This window comes from Eulemur rufifrons, chromosome 7, assembly GCF_041146395.1.
Source record: "Eulemur rufifrons isolate Redbay chromosome 7, OSU_ERuf_1, whole genome shotgun sequence".
Lineage (NCBI taxonomy): Eukaryota > Metazoa > Chordata > Mammalia > Primates > Lemuridae > Eulemur > Eulemur rufifrons.
This window is the reverse complement of record NC_090989.1, coordinates 114609454-114627399: the sequence shown is the minus strand read 5'-3', so window position 1 is coordinate 114627399 and position 17946 is coordinate 114609454. Positions and strand designations below refer to the sequence as shown.

At 38.0% G+C, this 17946-nt stretch overlaps 1 protein-coding gene across 2 annotated transcripts in view; it reads right to left on the bottom strand.

Moving 5' to 3' along the window:
- The window catches only part of ATR (ATR serine/threonine kinase), a 115874-nt gene extending 98489 nt beyond the window's left edge, over window positions 1-17385 (bottom strand). For both annotated transcript variants that reach the window (XM_069473139.1, XM_069473140.1), the window contains exons 1-3: window positions 17315-17385; window positions 3748-3839; window positions 2179-2328 (exon numbers count right to left, since the gene is read on the bottom strand). In XM_069473139.1, coding sequence (XP_069329240.1) covers window positions 2179-2328; window positions 3748-3839; window positions 17315-17373 — 301 coding nt within the window. In that variant the 5' untranslated portion in view covers window positions 17374-17385. The remainder of the gene's footprint in view (window positions 1-2178; window positions 2329-3747; window positions 3840-17314) is intronic.
- Window positions 17386-17946: the final 561 nt, after the last annotated feature.

The following is a 17946-nucleotide window of genomic DNA, read 5'->3' as shown; positions in this document are numbered from 1 at the left end:
CAGGCTGGTCTTGAACTCCTGACCTCGAGCAATCCTCCCACCTCGGCCTCCCAGTGTACTAGGATTACAGGTGTGAGCCACCGCACCCGGCCACAAAGAAAAATTCTTGAAGGAAATTAAAAATGCTACTCCAGTGAACACACCAATGATAAGAAAATGAAACAGTCTTATTGCTGATACAGAGACTGTTTTAGTGGTCTGGATAGAAGATCAAACCAGCCACAACATTCCCTTAAGCCAAAGCCTAATCCAGAGTGAGGTCCTCAACATCAAGGAAAGACCCTACAAAAGCAAAAGGATTATGACTTGCTGAAGGCTCAGATGATTGTTAGTATTTTTTAGCAATAAAATACTTTTAAACTAAGGTATGTACATTTTTTAGACATAATGCTATTGCACACTTAATAGACTTTACAGTATAAAGTAAACATAACTTTTATTATATGCACTGGGAAACCAAAAAGTTCGTGTGACTCACTTCATTGAGATATTCATGTTACTGCAAGGTCTGGAACCAAACCCACAATATTTCTGAGGTATGCCTGTATCAACTTTGGAGTCAGACAGACATGATCCCAGCTTTCCATTTACCATATGTGTGAACTTTTCATTTCTCTGAACCTCTGTAACTTTATCATGAAAGGGGAATGATAATAATTATGTTATGAGTTACTGTGAGGATCAAATAAGATAATATATGTGAAATATTCAATATAGTTCCCAAAGTACAATAAATGTTCAATAAATGGTAGCTATTACCACTCCTAACAAAAATTTGAGTGGCAACTCTGTCTCAGGTACACAAGAATAAATTAGTCCTATTCTCATGAATCCCACAGTATAGTCTCTTGAACTTTTTGACTGCAACAAAGAAATATATTTTATATCATGACCACAATATAGATATATATTTATTTTGTTTGAATATATGAAACAAAAGTTTCATGAAACAGTACCTACTCTTATTACATACAATGTACTATGATATTTTCCAGTCTTTTTCTTCCTGTTTCAAATGCTGATAACTCCTTAAAGCAATTTCATAACCCCCTATTGGGTTTAAAAAATACTGTAGTAAAGAATATAGATAAACATGTGATTACAATACAGTTTAATAACCTCGATTATAGAAGAAATACAGAAGACTTAGTACTAAGAGAACATAAAGGAGGAGTAACCAAGTTAGTCCTAGGCAATCAAAAATAGTGGTTAGAAAAGACTTCTTGGGGGACACGCTATCAAAGTTAAGTCTTGAATTTCAAGCAAGAAATTTTTAAATACTTTATCCATTACAAAGGAAAAAATGTTTGCTTTGCATCTCTTTATAAAGAGACCAAAAAAGGGACAAAAGTAGTAGGAACAATAAGGAATAAGCCTAGTAAAAAGCTTCAACATATAGAACAGGGGTTAGTAAATTTTTTCTTAAAGGGCCACATAGTAAATATTTTTGGCTTAAATGCCCAAGTTGCCTTTGTAGTAGTTACAGACAATTAGTAAATGAATGAGCATGGCTGTGTTTCAATAAAACTTTGTTTAAAAAAATAGGCAACTGGCCTATAAGCTGTAGTTTGCCAATATCTATCTGACCTCGAAGAAAGAGATGACCAAAAACAGAAAAAAGAAAACTGTGTCAAAGTGTTCAGTGGCAAATAAACAAATTTGATTACTTCTCTTCTATTCTAAGTACCCAGTACATAATAATAAAAAGAAAACTGGCCAGGCATAGTGGCTCACACTTGTTATCCTAACACTTGGGTAGGCAGGAGCATAGCTCAAGGCCAGGAGTTCAAGACAAGCCTGGACAACATAGTGAGACCCTGTCTCTACAAAAAATTTTTAGAAAATAAGCTGGGCATGGTGGCATACACATCTGTATTCCTAGTTACTTGGGAGGTTGAGCCAGGAGGATCGCTCGCACCAGGGACTTGGAGGTTGCAGTAAGCTATCATTGTGCCATTGCACTCCAGCCTGAGCAATAGAGCAAGACTATCTCAAAAACAAACAAACAAAAAACCAATAAGGATACATGAAATAAAAATAACCATCACCATTTCACTCCCCCAATTTCTAGCAAAGTTGACCCAAAGAAGTATAATCATGTATATGTGATATTTCAGAAAAGAAGAGGTAGATTTCATAAAAGAGACTGCAAATGAATGCATGAATACTAGCACTTACCAATACAACTGCCTTTGGCCTCATTTTGCCCATGGTTTCCATTCACATTTACAAACATAAGCGGGGAGGATTTCATAATATGCTGAATGAAGTCAAGTAACATCACAGAAGTTGGCTGAGAGTCAGTTTTCTTTACAAGTTCTAGAGCAACTAAAACAATAAAAGATTCATTTTAAAGACTCATAACAAATGAAAAAAACAGTGCTTTTGTTAATAAACCAGACTATGGTGATCAGAATTATGTCCAGCACAGTGCTCATGCTAAATTGATGAGACTAAACACTACAATCTTATCTAATTTTAAATGCTTAAAAATCATTTGTATTCATCTATTAATATTATATATACATCCATTTATCAAACATGTACTTTAGGCCTACAATATGCCAGGCACTGTGCTAAAATCTGAGTATTAAAAAAAAGAATCTCACAATGCAGTGAGGGAGTCAAACAAATAAACTATTAATTATAATAAAACATGGTAACTGCACGAATCCAGAATAAGGAAAAATAGGTGTCCGGGAAGACACTGTGAAAGAACTTACTCCTAGATAAGGACTTGGTCAAGCGAGAGGGAAAGGGCAGGTAGTACAAACAGAAAGTAGTACCATATGAAAATACATCTTGCAAGTATTCAGTAGTCCTTTGTTATTTTTCAGCAACTTGTAATTGTACTGACTGAAAAAGAAATCTAGGGCCAGGCACGTTGGCTCATTCCTCTAATCTTAGCACTTTGGCAGGCTGAGGCAGGACAACTGCTTGAGGCCTGGAGTTTGAGACCAGCCTGAGCAACATAGCGAGACCCTCCCTGTCTCTAAAAAAAAGCCAGAAAAATTAGCCAACTGTGGTGGCGTGTGCCTGTAGCCCCAGCTGCTTGGGACGCTGAGGCAGGAGGATCGTGGTGAGCTCTGATGACGCCATTTGAGACCTTGTTTCAAAAAAAAAAAGAAAGAAAAAGAAAACTAAATGGCTATAAGTCATAAAATCTGTCTATGCCAAATTTGGAATCAAAATTATAAACCCTGAGCCATATGCCACTCTATATTACCCTTCCATGTAATTTCAACAGATATGACAGATGTGACACCATTTTGCCGAGTTGGTAATATTTTGTCTATTAGATTGGCACAAACAGGCAAATAGTTGATTCAATAACTCACAGGATCCTATTACCTCCTACAGGCAAAGGCACAAACTCTTATTTAAAGAGTTTTTTGTGGCATTTGCTGTATCTCTACCACTGGCACAAGACCTAACTAAAATAGGGTTCTCATGATTGGAACTGGCCAAATATTTTTTAAGTATAATATCTGATATTGAAGAACTCATTGCAAGGAGAAGAAAATTTAGATAATAAAGAGGAAAACAGAATTATTTTAAAAGTGTAAATCACATTTTATAACAAGCAACAAGCAATACTGATTAACAAACTTGCTTGAAAATAGTAACTATCACAAATAACTCTATATCTAAAACTATGTGGAGAAAAATGCTAGTATAATGCTATATATATAGAAAAGAAAACAGTCTAATTTATATAGTTTATATAAAACATAATTGGTTTCTTACCAACATTTACATCTGTAAGTATTCGGTCAATGAACTGACAAAGAATTTGTCTTGGCTTCTGTACAACTGTATTATATTCCTCTGGAGCAGCACTAAAATACAAATAGAAAGTTTTTAAGCCTTAAAGAGACTCACAATTTCATTTATAAAAAATTATCAAATGTGTTTAGTTTCAATGTTAACATTCACAGTACTTTGTTTAAAAAATGAAAATCTAAATATATTTACAAGAAAAAAAAGAACATGCTAAATGATACTACAGGGATACAATCTGAAAATCTAGAACTGCCCTGCTAAATCGGCAGCCACTAGCCACATGTAGCTATTGAGCATTTGAAATGTGGTTAGCCCAAATTGAGATATGCTGTAAGTGCAAGATATACCTTGGATTTCTAATACTTAATATAGAAAAAGTATAATGTCTCATTAATAATTTTTCATTAACTACATCTTGAGATGATAATATTTGGATATATAGTCATGCACCATATAATGATGTTTCGGTCAAGGGCAGACCACATATACAACGTGGTCACGTAAGATCATAATACTCTATTTTTACCGTACCTTTTCTATGTTTAGATATTTTTAGATATACAAATACTTACCATTGTGTTATAATAAAATTGCCTACAGTATTCAGTATAGTAACATGCTGTACAGGTTTGTACCCTAGAAGCAATAGGCTAGGCATGTAGTAAGCTATACCATCTAGGTTTGTGTAAGTACACTCCATGATGTTTGTACAACTATGAAATCACCTAAGGACACATTTTTTCAGAACATATTTGTGTCATTAAGTGACATATGAGTGTACTGAGTTAAATAATATATTATTAAAATAATTTTTTTTAATATGGCATTTTATAGTTTGCAGTGTACTTTCATAGACATTTTCTTATTTGATCCTCCCACAACCCTATGATGGTCATCCCAAGTTTTATTGTTTGCTTTACAGTTAGAGAACCTGATGCCCAGAATTGAAGGAACATCCACTAAAGAAACACAGCTAGTAAGCGATACAACCAAACTCAGATTTAGTTTTTAGTATATTAAGTTTCTCCTTAATGATATAAATAGTAAAATAAATAATAGAAGTAGAAACAAAATGCTAGCAGAGCAATCTTAACTGACTGGTACAAGAGGAAGGTTTCCAAATTTGGGGGAACTTGGATTAAAAATGGAAAAATATTTGGTCAGTCAGTGGAAATTGACAGCTCTTCCAGGTATATGGGACAATTTTCTTTAGATATCAGCTGAGATATCACTTCCTTTAAAGTTTTCCCAGACCCCTTCTCTCACACACACCTCAAATATCAGATTACACAGTCTTCCCACGTGCCCATATTAAAATAAATTTTATCTATTTCCTTTTTATTTTTTAAATGTGGCTACTACAAAAATTTTAATTATGTATGTGGCTTGCATTTTATTTCTATGGAACAGTACTGATCTAGACTTTTGGAAAATCTACACAATACAGTTTCTTCAACAAATAAATTTCAAAGGATTTCTCTGCATAGTCAGTGCTTAAAAAATTCAAAGGAAAAAAGGAGGAGGAGAAATCTGTTGTATGACTAAGACTTAAGAGCTGTATCAACCAATTACAATGATTGATCCTAAACTGGATTTTGATTTCAAATAAAACTGTTAGCAAAATACGTGTATATAAAATAACAGGGAAAATATGAACACTGACTAGATACTTGATGTCATTAAGAAATTATTATTTTTAGGTGTGTTAATGGTATTGTGGTTATGTTTAAAAAGTCTTTATCGTTTAGAGATAAATACTGATATTTATGGATGAAATGATGTCTGGAATTTGCTTCACAGTAATCTGTGTTGAGAGGAAGAGGGTCACGAATTCATCAGTGCTGGGTGATCAGTACATGGGGAACCAATATACTATTTTCTTTTTTTGTTATGTTTGAAATTTTCCAGGATAAAAAGTTAAAAACATGCTAAGAAAAAATACATATATTTAGTCCTAAGACCAATCAAGAAAAAATAATAAGAGGAGACATAATAATTAAGCAGAATTATACCCTAGAATCCTGAATGAATTCAACCTGAGCTCAATGACTTGCTGTAGGCTGGTGCAGTGGCTCACATCTGTAATCCTAGCACTCTGGGAGGCCAAGGCGGGAGCATTGCTCGAGGTCAGGAGTTTGAGACCAGCCTGAGCAAGAGCAAGACCCCATCTCCACTAAAAATAGAAAGAAATTAGCTGGACAACTAAAAATCTATAGAAAAAATTAGCCGGGCATGGTGGCGCATGCCTGTAGTCCCAGCTACTTGGGAGTCTGAGGCAGAAGGATTGCCTAAGCCCAGGAGTTTGAGGTTGCTGTGAGCTAGGCTGACACCACAGCACTCTAGCCTGGGCAACAGAGTGAGACTATGTCTCCAAAACAAACAAACAAACAAATGATATTGCTGTAAACAACCACAAAACAGAATATGAGAATTTAGTAGAAAGTCTGTGTTCCACCACATAGGATAAGGAATCATTCCTTCTTGCAGTCAACAAACATTTATGGAACACCTGTAATGTACCAGGCAACATACTAGAATACTGTTTCTCAAGAGGTGAAAGAAATAGTTCAGTGGGGGGCAAGTTGATAAGTCAGCTCATATGTCTATTTGGGGTAGATTGTAATAAGACCATCAACCAAAACAGTTAACACTCAAGGAAGCACAAGTATGGAGAGAAAACCAAACCAGTTTTAGAGATATTTAAGGTCTCAAGGGAACAACTAAGTGGGATTTCCAAATGACAGCTGAAATAACTTCTGTAACTCAAGAAATATCTAGCCTAGAGATACAGATTTAAGTTCTCATTATATGATATCTATCTATCAAACAAGGCTACATATATTGTCTATTATTAATATTTGTTCTGTTCTGTTCTTTTTTTTTTTTTGAGAAAGAATCTTGTTCTGTTGCACAGGTTAGAGTGGAGTGGCATCATTCATCATAGCTCACTGCAACCTCAAACTCCTGGCCTCAAGTGATCTTCCTGTCACAGACTCCAAAGGAGCTGGGAGTACAGGTGTATGCCACCACGCCCAACTAATTTTTTTCTTTTTAAGAGACATGGTCTCACCATGTTGCCCATACTGGTCTCAAACAACTGGGCTCAGGCAATCCTCCTGCTTCAGCCTCCCAAAGTGCTGGGATTACAGGTGTGAGCTACCACACCCCACCCTTATTTCATTTAATATACACAAGCTACAAGACAGAGATAGGGATATTAAATCCTAATTTGTATTTGAGGAGACAGACACTCATAGAGATCATATAACCTGTCTAAGGTCATAACAGCTAGTAGCAGTGGAAGCCTGGGAATGCAATTATAATTAAGTAATAACAAAGTCAAACAAAGAACCCTAAGTTAAAGTTACAGGAGCAGAAGAGGAGGCAAAAGGGAAAGAGGCCAGAGAAACAGAAAGAAAAACCATGAGAGGTTTATTCTAGAAACCAAGAAGGTTATAATTTCAAGGAGGGAGCAGTCAACACAATCAATTAAAATTAGTTTTTGAAAATGTTCTTTCAAATCTTTTTTGTTTTGGAAAAATATGGATAACATAAAAGTTTCCATTTTTACCATTTTTAAGTATACAGTTTTATGGTATTAAATACATCCACACTGTTCTGCAGCCATTATCATCATCCATCTCTGGAACCTTTTCATCTTCCAAAACTAACTCTATACCCATTCAACAATAACTTACCATTCCCCCTTCCCCAACCCCTGGCTACTACCATCCTACTTGCTGTCTCTATGAACTTGACTATCCTAGGTATCTCACATAAATGGAATCTTATGATGTTCATCCTCTTGTGACTGACTTATTTCACTTAGCATAATGTCTTCAAGATTCATCCATGTTGCAGTGTGTGTCATAATTTCCTTCTTTTTAGGGCTGAATAATATTCCACTGTATGTTTATACATTTTATTTATCCATTCATCTGTTTTTGGATACTTGGGTTGCTCCTACCTTTTGGGTATTGTGAATAATGCTGCTATGAAGATGAGTGTAAAAGTATTTGTTCAAAACAATCCAATTGAAAAATGGGCAAATGCAGGAGTTTGAGGTTACAGTGAGCTATGATCGGGCCACTATACTCTAAAAAAAGGTGGGGGGGGCAAATGATCTGAACAGACATTTCTTTTTTTTTTTTTTTTTTTTTTTGAGACAGAGTCTCACTTTGTTGCCCAGGCTAGAGTGAGTGCCGTGGCGTCAGCCTAGCTCACAGCAACCTCAAACTCCTGGGCTTAAGCGATCCTACTGCCTCAGCCTCCCGAGTAGCTGGGACTACAGGCATGCGCCACCATGCCCGGCTAATTTTTTTCTATATATATTTTTAGTTGGCCAGATAATTTCTTTCTATTTTTAGTAGAGATGGGGTCTCGCTCTTGCTCAGGCTGGTCTCGAACTCCTGAGCTCCAGCGATCCGCCAGCCTCGGCCTCCCAGAGTGCTAGGATTACAGGCGTGAGCCACCGCGCCCGGCCTGAACAGACATTTCTTAAAAGAAGACATACAAATGGGCAGCTGGTGTATGACAAAATGCTCAACACATCACTAATTGTCAGGGAAATGCAAATCAAAACCACAAGCCATCCCAGTTAGGATGGCTATTACCAAAAAGACAAAAAATAAATGCTAGTAAGGACGCAGAAAAACGGTAACTCATACTTTGATGGTAGAAATGTAGACTAGTACAACCAGTATGGAGAACAATATGGAGGTTCCTCAAACAACTGCAAATAGAACTACCAGATGATCCAGCAATCCCACTACTGGGAATTTTTCCTAAGAAAACGAAATCATTATATTGAAGAGATAGCTGCACACCCATGTTTATTGTAGAACTATTCACAATAGCCAGGATATGGAATCAACCTACATGTCCAACAACAGACAAATGGATAAAGAAAATGTGGTATATATAAATAATGAAATACTATTCAGCCACAAAAAAAGAATGAAATCTGGTCACTCACAGCAACATGGATGGAACTGGTGGACATTATGTTAAATGAAATAAGCCACAAACAGAAAGTTAAATACTGCATTTTCTCATTCATATGTGGAAGCTAAAAAAAGTTGATCCCATAGAAGTAAAAAGTATTAGTAAGACAGAGGATACTAGAAGCTAGGAAGAGAGAGGTAGAGAGAGTTTTGTTAAAGGATACAAAATTACAGCTAGACAGGAGAAATAAGTTCTCCTGTTCTACACCATTGTAGGATGACTAGAGTTAACAATAATATATTATATAGTTTCAAATAGCTAGAAGGAGGATATTGAATGTTCCCAATATAAAGAAACGATAAATGTTTGAGATGGATATGCTAATTATCCTGATCTAATCACTGTACATTAGATGTATCAAAACATCACTATTTACCCCATGAATATGCACATTAGTCAAATAAATGAAAAAATAAAAATTTATATTATTATTTTAAAAATCTGTTCAAGTTCCTGCTTTCAGTTCTTTGGGGTATATATCCAGAAATGGAATTGCTCGTTCATATGGTAATTCTATGTTTAATTTTTTGTGGAACTCCCATAGCCTTTTCCACAGTGGCTACAAGGGTTCCAATTTCTTTACATCCTCACTGGCACTTGTTTTTTGGTAATAGCTATAGCAATGGCAGTGAAATGGTATCTTGTGCTTTTGATTTGCATCTTCCTAATGATTAGTAACATTGAGCGTCTTTTCAGGTGCTTATTGTCCATTTGTACATCTTCTTTGGAGGAATGTCTTTTCAAGTCCTCTGTCCATTTTTGATCAGGTTATTTTTTTTGTTGCTGAGCTGTAGGAGTTTTTAATATATTCTGGATATTAAACTCCTTGTCAGATAAATGATTTGCAAATATTTCCTCCATTCTATGGGTTACCTTTTCACTCTGTTGATATTGCCCTTTGGTACACAAAAGTTGTTTGTTTTTTGTAATGAATTTAGGTTTATTTATTTTTTCTTTTGTTGCCTGGGCTTTTTGTGTCACATCCAAGAAATCATTGCCAAATCCAAAGTCAAAATGCTTTTCCCCTGTGTCCTCTTCTAAGAGTTTTATACTTTTAGCTCTTATGTTTAGGTCTTTGATCTATTTTAAGTTAACTTTTGCATGTCCCTTGGATTTTCAGAGTTTTAGTGTAGAGGTGAAGGCAAAAGCCAGATTACAAGGGGCTGAAAAGCAAGTGAAATATGAATTTTGAGAATAGTATGCTCTCAAAAGATTGACCATGAAATAAAGAGAAATGGAGTTAGTGATAACTAAAGGAATATATGGGATCAAGAGGGTTTTGTTTTGTTTTTCCGTAAGATGGAAAGAATTGAGCAATTGATAATTCAGACTTGGCTCCCCTTCCTGGGAACAGATACAAGTGAAAATATAATCCTTAGACAGGAAAGGTACCTCTTTCATCAACATAGGAAGAAAGGATGCTCACTGATGCTAATGATTTAATAAATTCAAAAGGCAAATAAGATAAGATCCTCTGCTTCAGGGAACTCAGAATAGTTGGGGGGGCAGAAACACATAAAAATAATCATAATAAAGTATCATGTACACCCAAAGCAGAAAATAATTAACTCTACCGAGAGGATTCACAGAAGGCTGTGTGTGAATGATTAGCAAAGTCCACCACTTCTGACAAAATAGCTTAGGATGTGGCGGGTAAGATGGTTTTTTATAAATAAAATCACATATTTCACATATGTCACAATTTATGTCTGTATAACACTGTAAAATGTAGATATGTTTTTCCACTCATTATCTCAAATAGTGCTAAAAGAAAAAAGAGAAGATTGTTTTTTTGATATTCAAGCACGAGGCCCAATTCTAATTGATTATATACAAGATCCATGACATTTGCAGTAAATAAGTGCCATTAAAAAAATGTTCCTGGTAGACAGTACACATTTTTAAAAATTGTGTTGAATGAATGAATGGTTCATAAGAATCTTCCTGAATCTTGTGGCTCCTTAATCCTTAACATATAACCTTCTGGACCTGTGGAGTATTTACTTATTCTCTGCCACTAGACCATAAGCTCCAAGTGGGAGACTGTGCTGTATTTCTCTACCGATCCCCTGCAGCATCATTAGACCATAAGCTCCTACAAGATAAAAAATGCATTTTATTTTTCCTCACTTCCACTACACTACCTAGAACTTGCTTAATAGCAAAACAACTAAGTTACTGAAATAAACACATGTTTACAAGTAATATAAACTTCAAATATAAAGAATCAAAGAAGTAGTAGTAATATTTGTATGTGACAGCAAAAAACCTTGGTGCCATATATCTTATTTAATCCAGCACTGGCCAACAGAAATATAATACAAGCCACAGGTATAATTTTAAATTTTCTAGTAGCAACATTAAGAATATAAAAAGAAAGAGGGAAAAATTGATCATAACAATATATTCAATATATTATTTGAACATGTAATCCATATAAAAATTATTAATGACATCTTTTACATCCTTTTTTCTCGTACTAAATCTTTGAAACCTATTGGGTATCTTACATTTACAGCATGTCTCATTTTAGACTACTCACATGTGAAGTGCTCAACAAATGGCTAGCAGCCACCACAGTATAGGGTATCACAAATTTAAATGTAACAAAAAGCTCAAGAAGTCTATAATTACAAGGTAACATGAGTTGTTTTTGACAAAGTCAGGAGATATTGTAATAAGCCAAGTGTAATTTGGGCAAGTGAAGGAGGCTGGGCACGATGGCTCATGCCTGTAATCTTAATACTCTGGGAGGCTAAGGCGGAAGGATCACCTTAGCTCAGAAGTTCAAGACCAGCCTGAGCAAGAGTGAGACCATGTCTCTACCAAAAATAGAAAAAAATAGCTGGGGATGGTGGCATGTGGCTGTAGTCCCAGCTACTCAGGAGACTGAAGCAGGAAGATCACTTGAGCCCAGGAGTTTGAGATTGTAGTGAGCTATGATGATGCCGCTGCACTTTATCTAGCCTAGGCAACAGACCAAGACTGTCTCAAAAAAAAAAAAAAAGAAAAAGAAGAAGAAAAAAAGGAAAAAAGTGAAGGAGGAGGAGGCAAGAGGAACCAGGATTACAGGTAGTAGTCAGTTTCCTATACAGTTCAATTTTGTATAAAGATTATATACTCATGTATTATTTGTATAATTTTTTTTTTTTTAGAGTTGGGGTCTTGCTCTGTCACTCAGGCTGGAGTGCAGTGGTGCAATCATAGTTCACTAGAACCTCTAACTCCCGGACTCAAGTGATCCTTCTGCCTCAGCCTCCCAAGTCACTGGAACTACAGGTGCCTGCCACCACACCCAGGTAATTTTTCTTATTTTTTTAGAGACAGATTCTCACTATGTTGCCCAGGCTGGTCTCAAACTCCTGGCCTCAAGCAATTCTCCTGCCTCGGTCTCCTAAGTCGCTGGTATTATAGGCACGAGCCACTGCACCCAGCTCCCATCTGTGTAATTCTTAAAAATCAGTTTTAGAAAAATGTGGATTGATTATCATTCATTAGATGGACTTTCAGAATAAATAAACTCATAGGAGAGTGAGCATTTCTTATTTTGCTACCTCTACCTTGGAACTGAGCTAAGAGGGTATATACTTTTTCAAAAGTACACTATATTTGAGTGGAAATTTAAGTATCATATGAAGATTGGATACGTTCAACAAACACTTGAGCACCTCCTCTGGAGCAAGCATCAAAATATTAATACCAGGATAACCAAGATAGAATGCACCTGCCCTAAAATAACTTCCAGATTAAAGGACAAATAAGCAACAGGTAATTATAACAGCATGGTTAAGAATTAACAGAACCAAGAAAGAATACAAGAGGGACACTCAGCCCTGAGCAGGGCCCTATCAGTCAAGGATTTCTGGAGGAGTTAGCACAAAGCTGAGTCCCTAAGGGGTGAGGCAGGTAAAATAAGGGTAAGGTATTCCAAGCAGAGTAATGAGCATGTGCAAAGGCTCAGGAACAAGAACACGGCCTGCTCTACAAACTGTAAGAGGCTCTATATGGCTAAAGAAGTGGGAGGCAGTAGAGATGATGCTAAAGAGAGAAGATAAGGTCAAAACTCAAAGGACCAGCTAAGTAGTTTGGATTTTACACTGAAGGCAATGAGTAGGTATTGAAGGATTTTAAGTATGACAGTGAATATTAAACATGTTTTTAAATATGAGTTCAATTATGCTATTTTTCTGTTTATAAGATTCCCATGGTTTCCCATCACACTTACAATAAAATTTAACTTCTTATTTCGGCCTACAGGGTGCTAAAGGATCTGGCTCCTGCCTACCCCTTCATCTTTAACTCATACCACTCCCCCTCTTTGCTCCTTATGTTCCAGCCTTCTTCCTAGTTTTGAAAAAGTAGGCTCATTTTGACTTAGGGGCCTTTGTACTTCCTATTCTATCTCAGACACTTCTTCCCCAGCTTCATGATTGGCTTCTTTTCACCATCCAAATGTCCTCTAGTGGCTAATGTTGCTGCTCCTCCTATCTTCATCCCCATCACATTGTCCCACTTAATGTTTTATAGTAACTACCACTATCTGAAAATGTCTTGTGATTGCAAACCAATTTTAAACAGGAAAATCAGAGAAGGACTTTCTGGAATGACATCTAAATGGAAGAAGCCAGTGTTTGGATAGAAGGAATAGCAAATGCTTAAAGGCAGGAATGACCGTGGTGCCATGGAAAAACAAGGTTAATGCCATTGGAATAGAGTAAGCAAGGGAGGGATAAAAGGTGATGGGGTAATAGGCAGGCTGAGGCTAGATTATGCAGGACCTTAAAGACTTTGGTGAGGAGTTTGGATTTTATACTAAGTGTACTGGAAAGTCAAAGGAAGGTTTTGAGCAGGGAATAAAATTACACAATTTTCAATATGGTGGGGGTGGGGGGAGGCAAGGGCAATATACATAACTTAAACTTTTGTACCCCAACAAATGCTAAAATAAGAATAAAAAAAATTTTTCAGTATGGTGGCTCACATCTGTAATTCTAGCACTTTGGGAGGCCAGGTGTTCAAGACCAGCCTGAGCAAGAGTGAGACCCTGTCTCTACAAAAAAATAGAAAAATTAGCCAGGCATGGTGGCACATACCTGTACTCCCAGCTACTAGGGAGGCTGAGGCAGGAGAATTGCTTGAGCCCAGGAGGTTAAGGTTGCAGTGAGCTATGATGATGCCACTGCACTCTAGCTTGGGTGACAGAACAAGGCTCTGGCTCAAAAAAAAAAAAAAAAAATTTACAACATAAGTAATAATTGTAAAATTACTTTGCTGAGTGGGAAATCAACTGTAAGTGGATGAAAGTGTTCAAATAGAGAGATCAGCTGAGAGGTTACTATAATAGTCTAGTCAGATAAGAAATTATGGTGGTAGCAGTGGAGATGGTGAGAAGTGTTAGATTCTAGATGTATTTTAAAGGGATGGTTGACAGAACTAGCTTATGGATTACTAAGGGATAAGGAAAAAAAAAAAAAATCAAAGATGACTCCTGTTTTTTTTTTTTTTCTTTTTTTTTTCCAGACAGAGTCTCACTCTGTTGCCCGGGCTAGAGTGCCGTGGCATCAGCTTAGCTCACAGCAACCTCAAACTCCTGGGCTCAAGCAATCCTGCTGCCTCAGCCTCCTGAGTAGTTGGGACTACAGGCATGTGCCACCATGCCCGGCTAATATTTTCTATATATTTTTAGTTGGCCAGCTAATTTCTTTCTATTTTTAGTAGAGACGGGGTCTCACTCTTGCTCAGGCTGGTCTCAAACTCCTGACCTCAAGCAATCCTCCCACCTTGGCCTCCCAGAGTGCTAGGATTACAGGCGTGAGCCACCGCGCCCGGCCCAACTCTTAGTTTTAGATTGGTATATTTACCACAACATGGGAGAAGGAATAAGTTTAAGGGTAGTAATCAGGAGTTTTGCTTTGAATATGTTAATTTTCATTTCCCAGTGTAGACACTGAATAAGCTCTAGGCTAAAAGTATAAATTTGAGAGTTATCAACATACAGATAATATTTAAAGCCATGGGACTAGATAATTTAGGAAGAGAACAAAGATTTTTCTTTTAAAAAAACGGGGCGTGGGGGGCGGGGGCAAGGACATAGTTTGAAAACACATGGAGAATAGTCAAGAATGACTCCTAGATTTCTGGTTTGGAGAAATGAGTGAATACTGTACCATTTACTGAGATATCTACTTCAGTGAATTAATTTTTTTTCAGTTAAAACAAAGAGCTTGGGGGAGGTTAGGATATGTGGAGAATTTGTATTGGATATGTTGAATCTTAACTACATATAGGATACCCAGTGAAACTGCCAGCATACAGTTGTAAATGCAATTCCATAGGAGATACAGTTTGAAGGAACATATTTGGAGTCATCAAATAGCAGATGGTAGTTGAAGGCAGGAGAGTGGAGACAGCACCCTAAAAGACTATGTAAAGAATGCTAAAAGCAAAAAAAATAGTGGGACAAAATTTATCCTTGAGGAACTAAGGAAGAGGAGCTGACAAATTAGAACATCTCATTTTTTCACAAGTCTTAACTGCCATAATCAATTAAAGGAAAAAAATTTTGGCAGAAAAGGCCTTGTTGGCTTGAATCTGAAACCTTGGATCTAAAACCTAGCTCTAATACCTTCTAGCTGTGGCTTTGATTCTTCAACTTCCATGACTCTGTTTCTTAATATATCAACAGTGATAACATTTACTCCATCCTTTGTCATTTAGATACTATGAAAATGGATAAGCTTGTTTGATTGAAGTAGTTGTAAGGAAAACGTCATGACAACTAAAAACTATTAGACAATCCTCCATTGGTCAGTTTTTCTAGACTGTCTCTTGGAATGGCTACAAATAAATGAAATGAAAGGTAACATAAGCTCTGTTGATGAAACAGTCTACATATATCCAAGAAATCATCATTTTTATTAACAAGCCTCATAGGGGAAGATAGAAAAGGGAAGAGAAGTATTAACCAGCTAATTCTACATGAAAGCAGGATGGGAAAAATACACTGAGCTTCACAGTGCGCCTGAAAGATGAAATCTGTGCATCAACTTCCTAAAAATGATCACCTTTATTCATCTTCTTTTAGAAAGGTACAAGTTAGTTGACAAAATGTTAACACAAAGTACACTTGCCACATTGACACAAAGTGGAAAAAATTCACACAAAACAGTAGAGTGATGCAGTTAGGAAAAGAATGGTTACTTCATTTATCTTCTTATTTATATATTGAGAACACAATTTCTTTGTGTGGCTGACAAGCAGAAATGAACACAACTGCACTGCAAACAGAAAAGGAAGTAGATTATCCCATGGGCTTATTGTCAGTTTTGACTTTGTGTGGAAAGTTTTCAAAGAGTTTAAGAAATTGGAAAACAATTATTACAACTAATAATTCAACTGAGGTAATAGTGCAAGCTCATTTATTTCTTGTTTGCCATGGGTTACAATTAAAACAAAAACACCAAAAAACCCTGCCATGTAGTTTTTGCTTTTCTTGGCAGAGTCTCACTCTCTTGCCTGGGTTAGAGTGCCGTGGCGTCAGCCTAGCTCACAGCAACCTCAAACTCCTGGGCTCAAGCGATCCTCCTGCTCAGCCTCTCAAGTAGCTGGGACTACAGGCATGCGCCACCATGCCCGGCTAATTTTTTCTATATATATTTTTTTAGTTGGCCAGATAATTTCTTTCTAGTTTTAGTAGAGACGGGGTCTCACTCTTGCTCAGGCTGGATGCCATGTATGTAGTTTTTAGACCGGGCTGAGGAAAGCCTGCATGTTTTGAAGGGGAGTGGCAGCCATCACTCCTCCTTCTCTCTTTGGGTAAGATATTAGTTTACATGGGGGTTACAGAAAACAGGTATTTGCAAATGAAATATTGAATTATCTCCAAATTTTGGCAATACTCTGTGCACGTTTAGATTGTGTGGCCCCTGTGGACGATGTCTAGGATTTCCGACTAAAATAACGGATCTGGAACCCAACAATCAATACCAAGGGAGTCACATCTTTAGAAAGGTCTATGATTTGACTTTGAAGAAACAAAGTAACTTTTCCAGCCACTGGTCCCACTTGCAGAAAATCAGAGGCAGTGATTTTTCTTCCAAGGGCAGTTTAGGGACAAAACGTAAGGCTAAAAACCAATTCCTCCACGAGTGATCATAAAGAACAGAAACTGAAAAAGTTGATGGGTCAAGTCCCTAATCTAAGGAAAGAGGTTTTTCAAGAAGCAAATAAGCGCTGAGAAGTGAACACAAAGTGATAGGAAGGGACACGCCGCTGAGCTACAGTGGGGCCAGCAGATGCTTCTCTCCCCTCGGGCCCGCTTCCCGCAGGCTTGTGACGACGCTCCCGTGTCCTATGAGCCTCTCTGAGAGAGAATCGCCCAACTCAGCCACGGAGCATCTCCACAAGGCTGCGGCAGGGCCGAGGGGATCCGAGCCAGGGCGCGACAGGAGAGGGGAGAGCGCGTGAAACGCCAGCCGGGGCCGGCGGGGGAGGATGCGGAACCCAGGACGGCTGGGCCTAGTCCTACCTGCCCAGCTCCCGCAGGGCGGGGATCATGGAGGCCAGTTCCAGGCCATGCTCGCCCATGCTGAGGCTGCGTCAACGACACCAACGCGGGCTCCCGGCGTCTCCACGGCTACCTCTGGTGGAAAGGTGTGGCTCCTGACGGGTCCTCACGGAGCCCAAAACTCCTCCCAGAAGCAGGGCTGGTCCTGCTCGCCAGGCTCGCTGAGCACTGTTCTACATAGGACCCGGAGGAAGCCGGGAGGCCGCAAGAGGGCGGGGTAAGCAGGCGGAGCGCGAGTCGGTCAAACTTCCCGGGTCGGCTTCAGACTTTGCTCTCACTCAACGCCGCGCGGGCGACATTTGTGGGTATTTTTCGTTTTGAGCGGCCCGGATCTGCTGCTCTCTGATTGGAGGGCTCAACCAAGCGAGACCCCCGGATCTGAGCGAGAAAGGGGCTTGACGGCCACCAGCCCAGACTCTCTCGCTTCACAAACGTGAAAACTCAGAAAGTAAAGGCCAAGGCTAGAGTCCACGTTTTCCCAGGCGTAATGCCTGCACATTTTAAGTGTACCTTATTTTCCTACCACTCTTGTCATCCTTTCTGAGAGATACAGGGCAAAAGGTGGGCTCCTCCTTGTCCTTTCTATTTCAGTA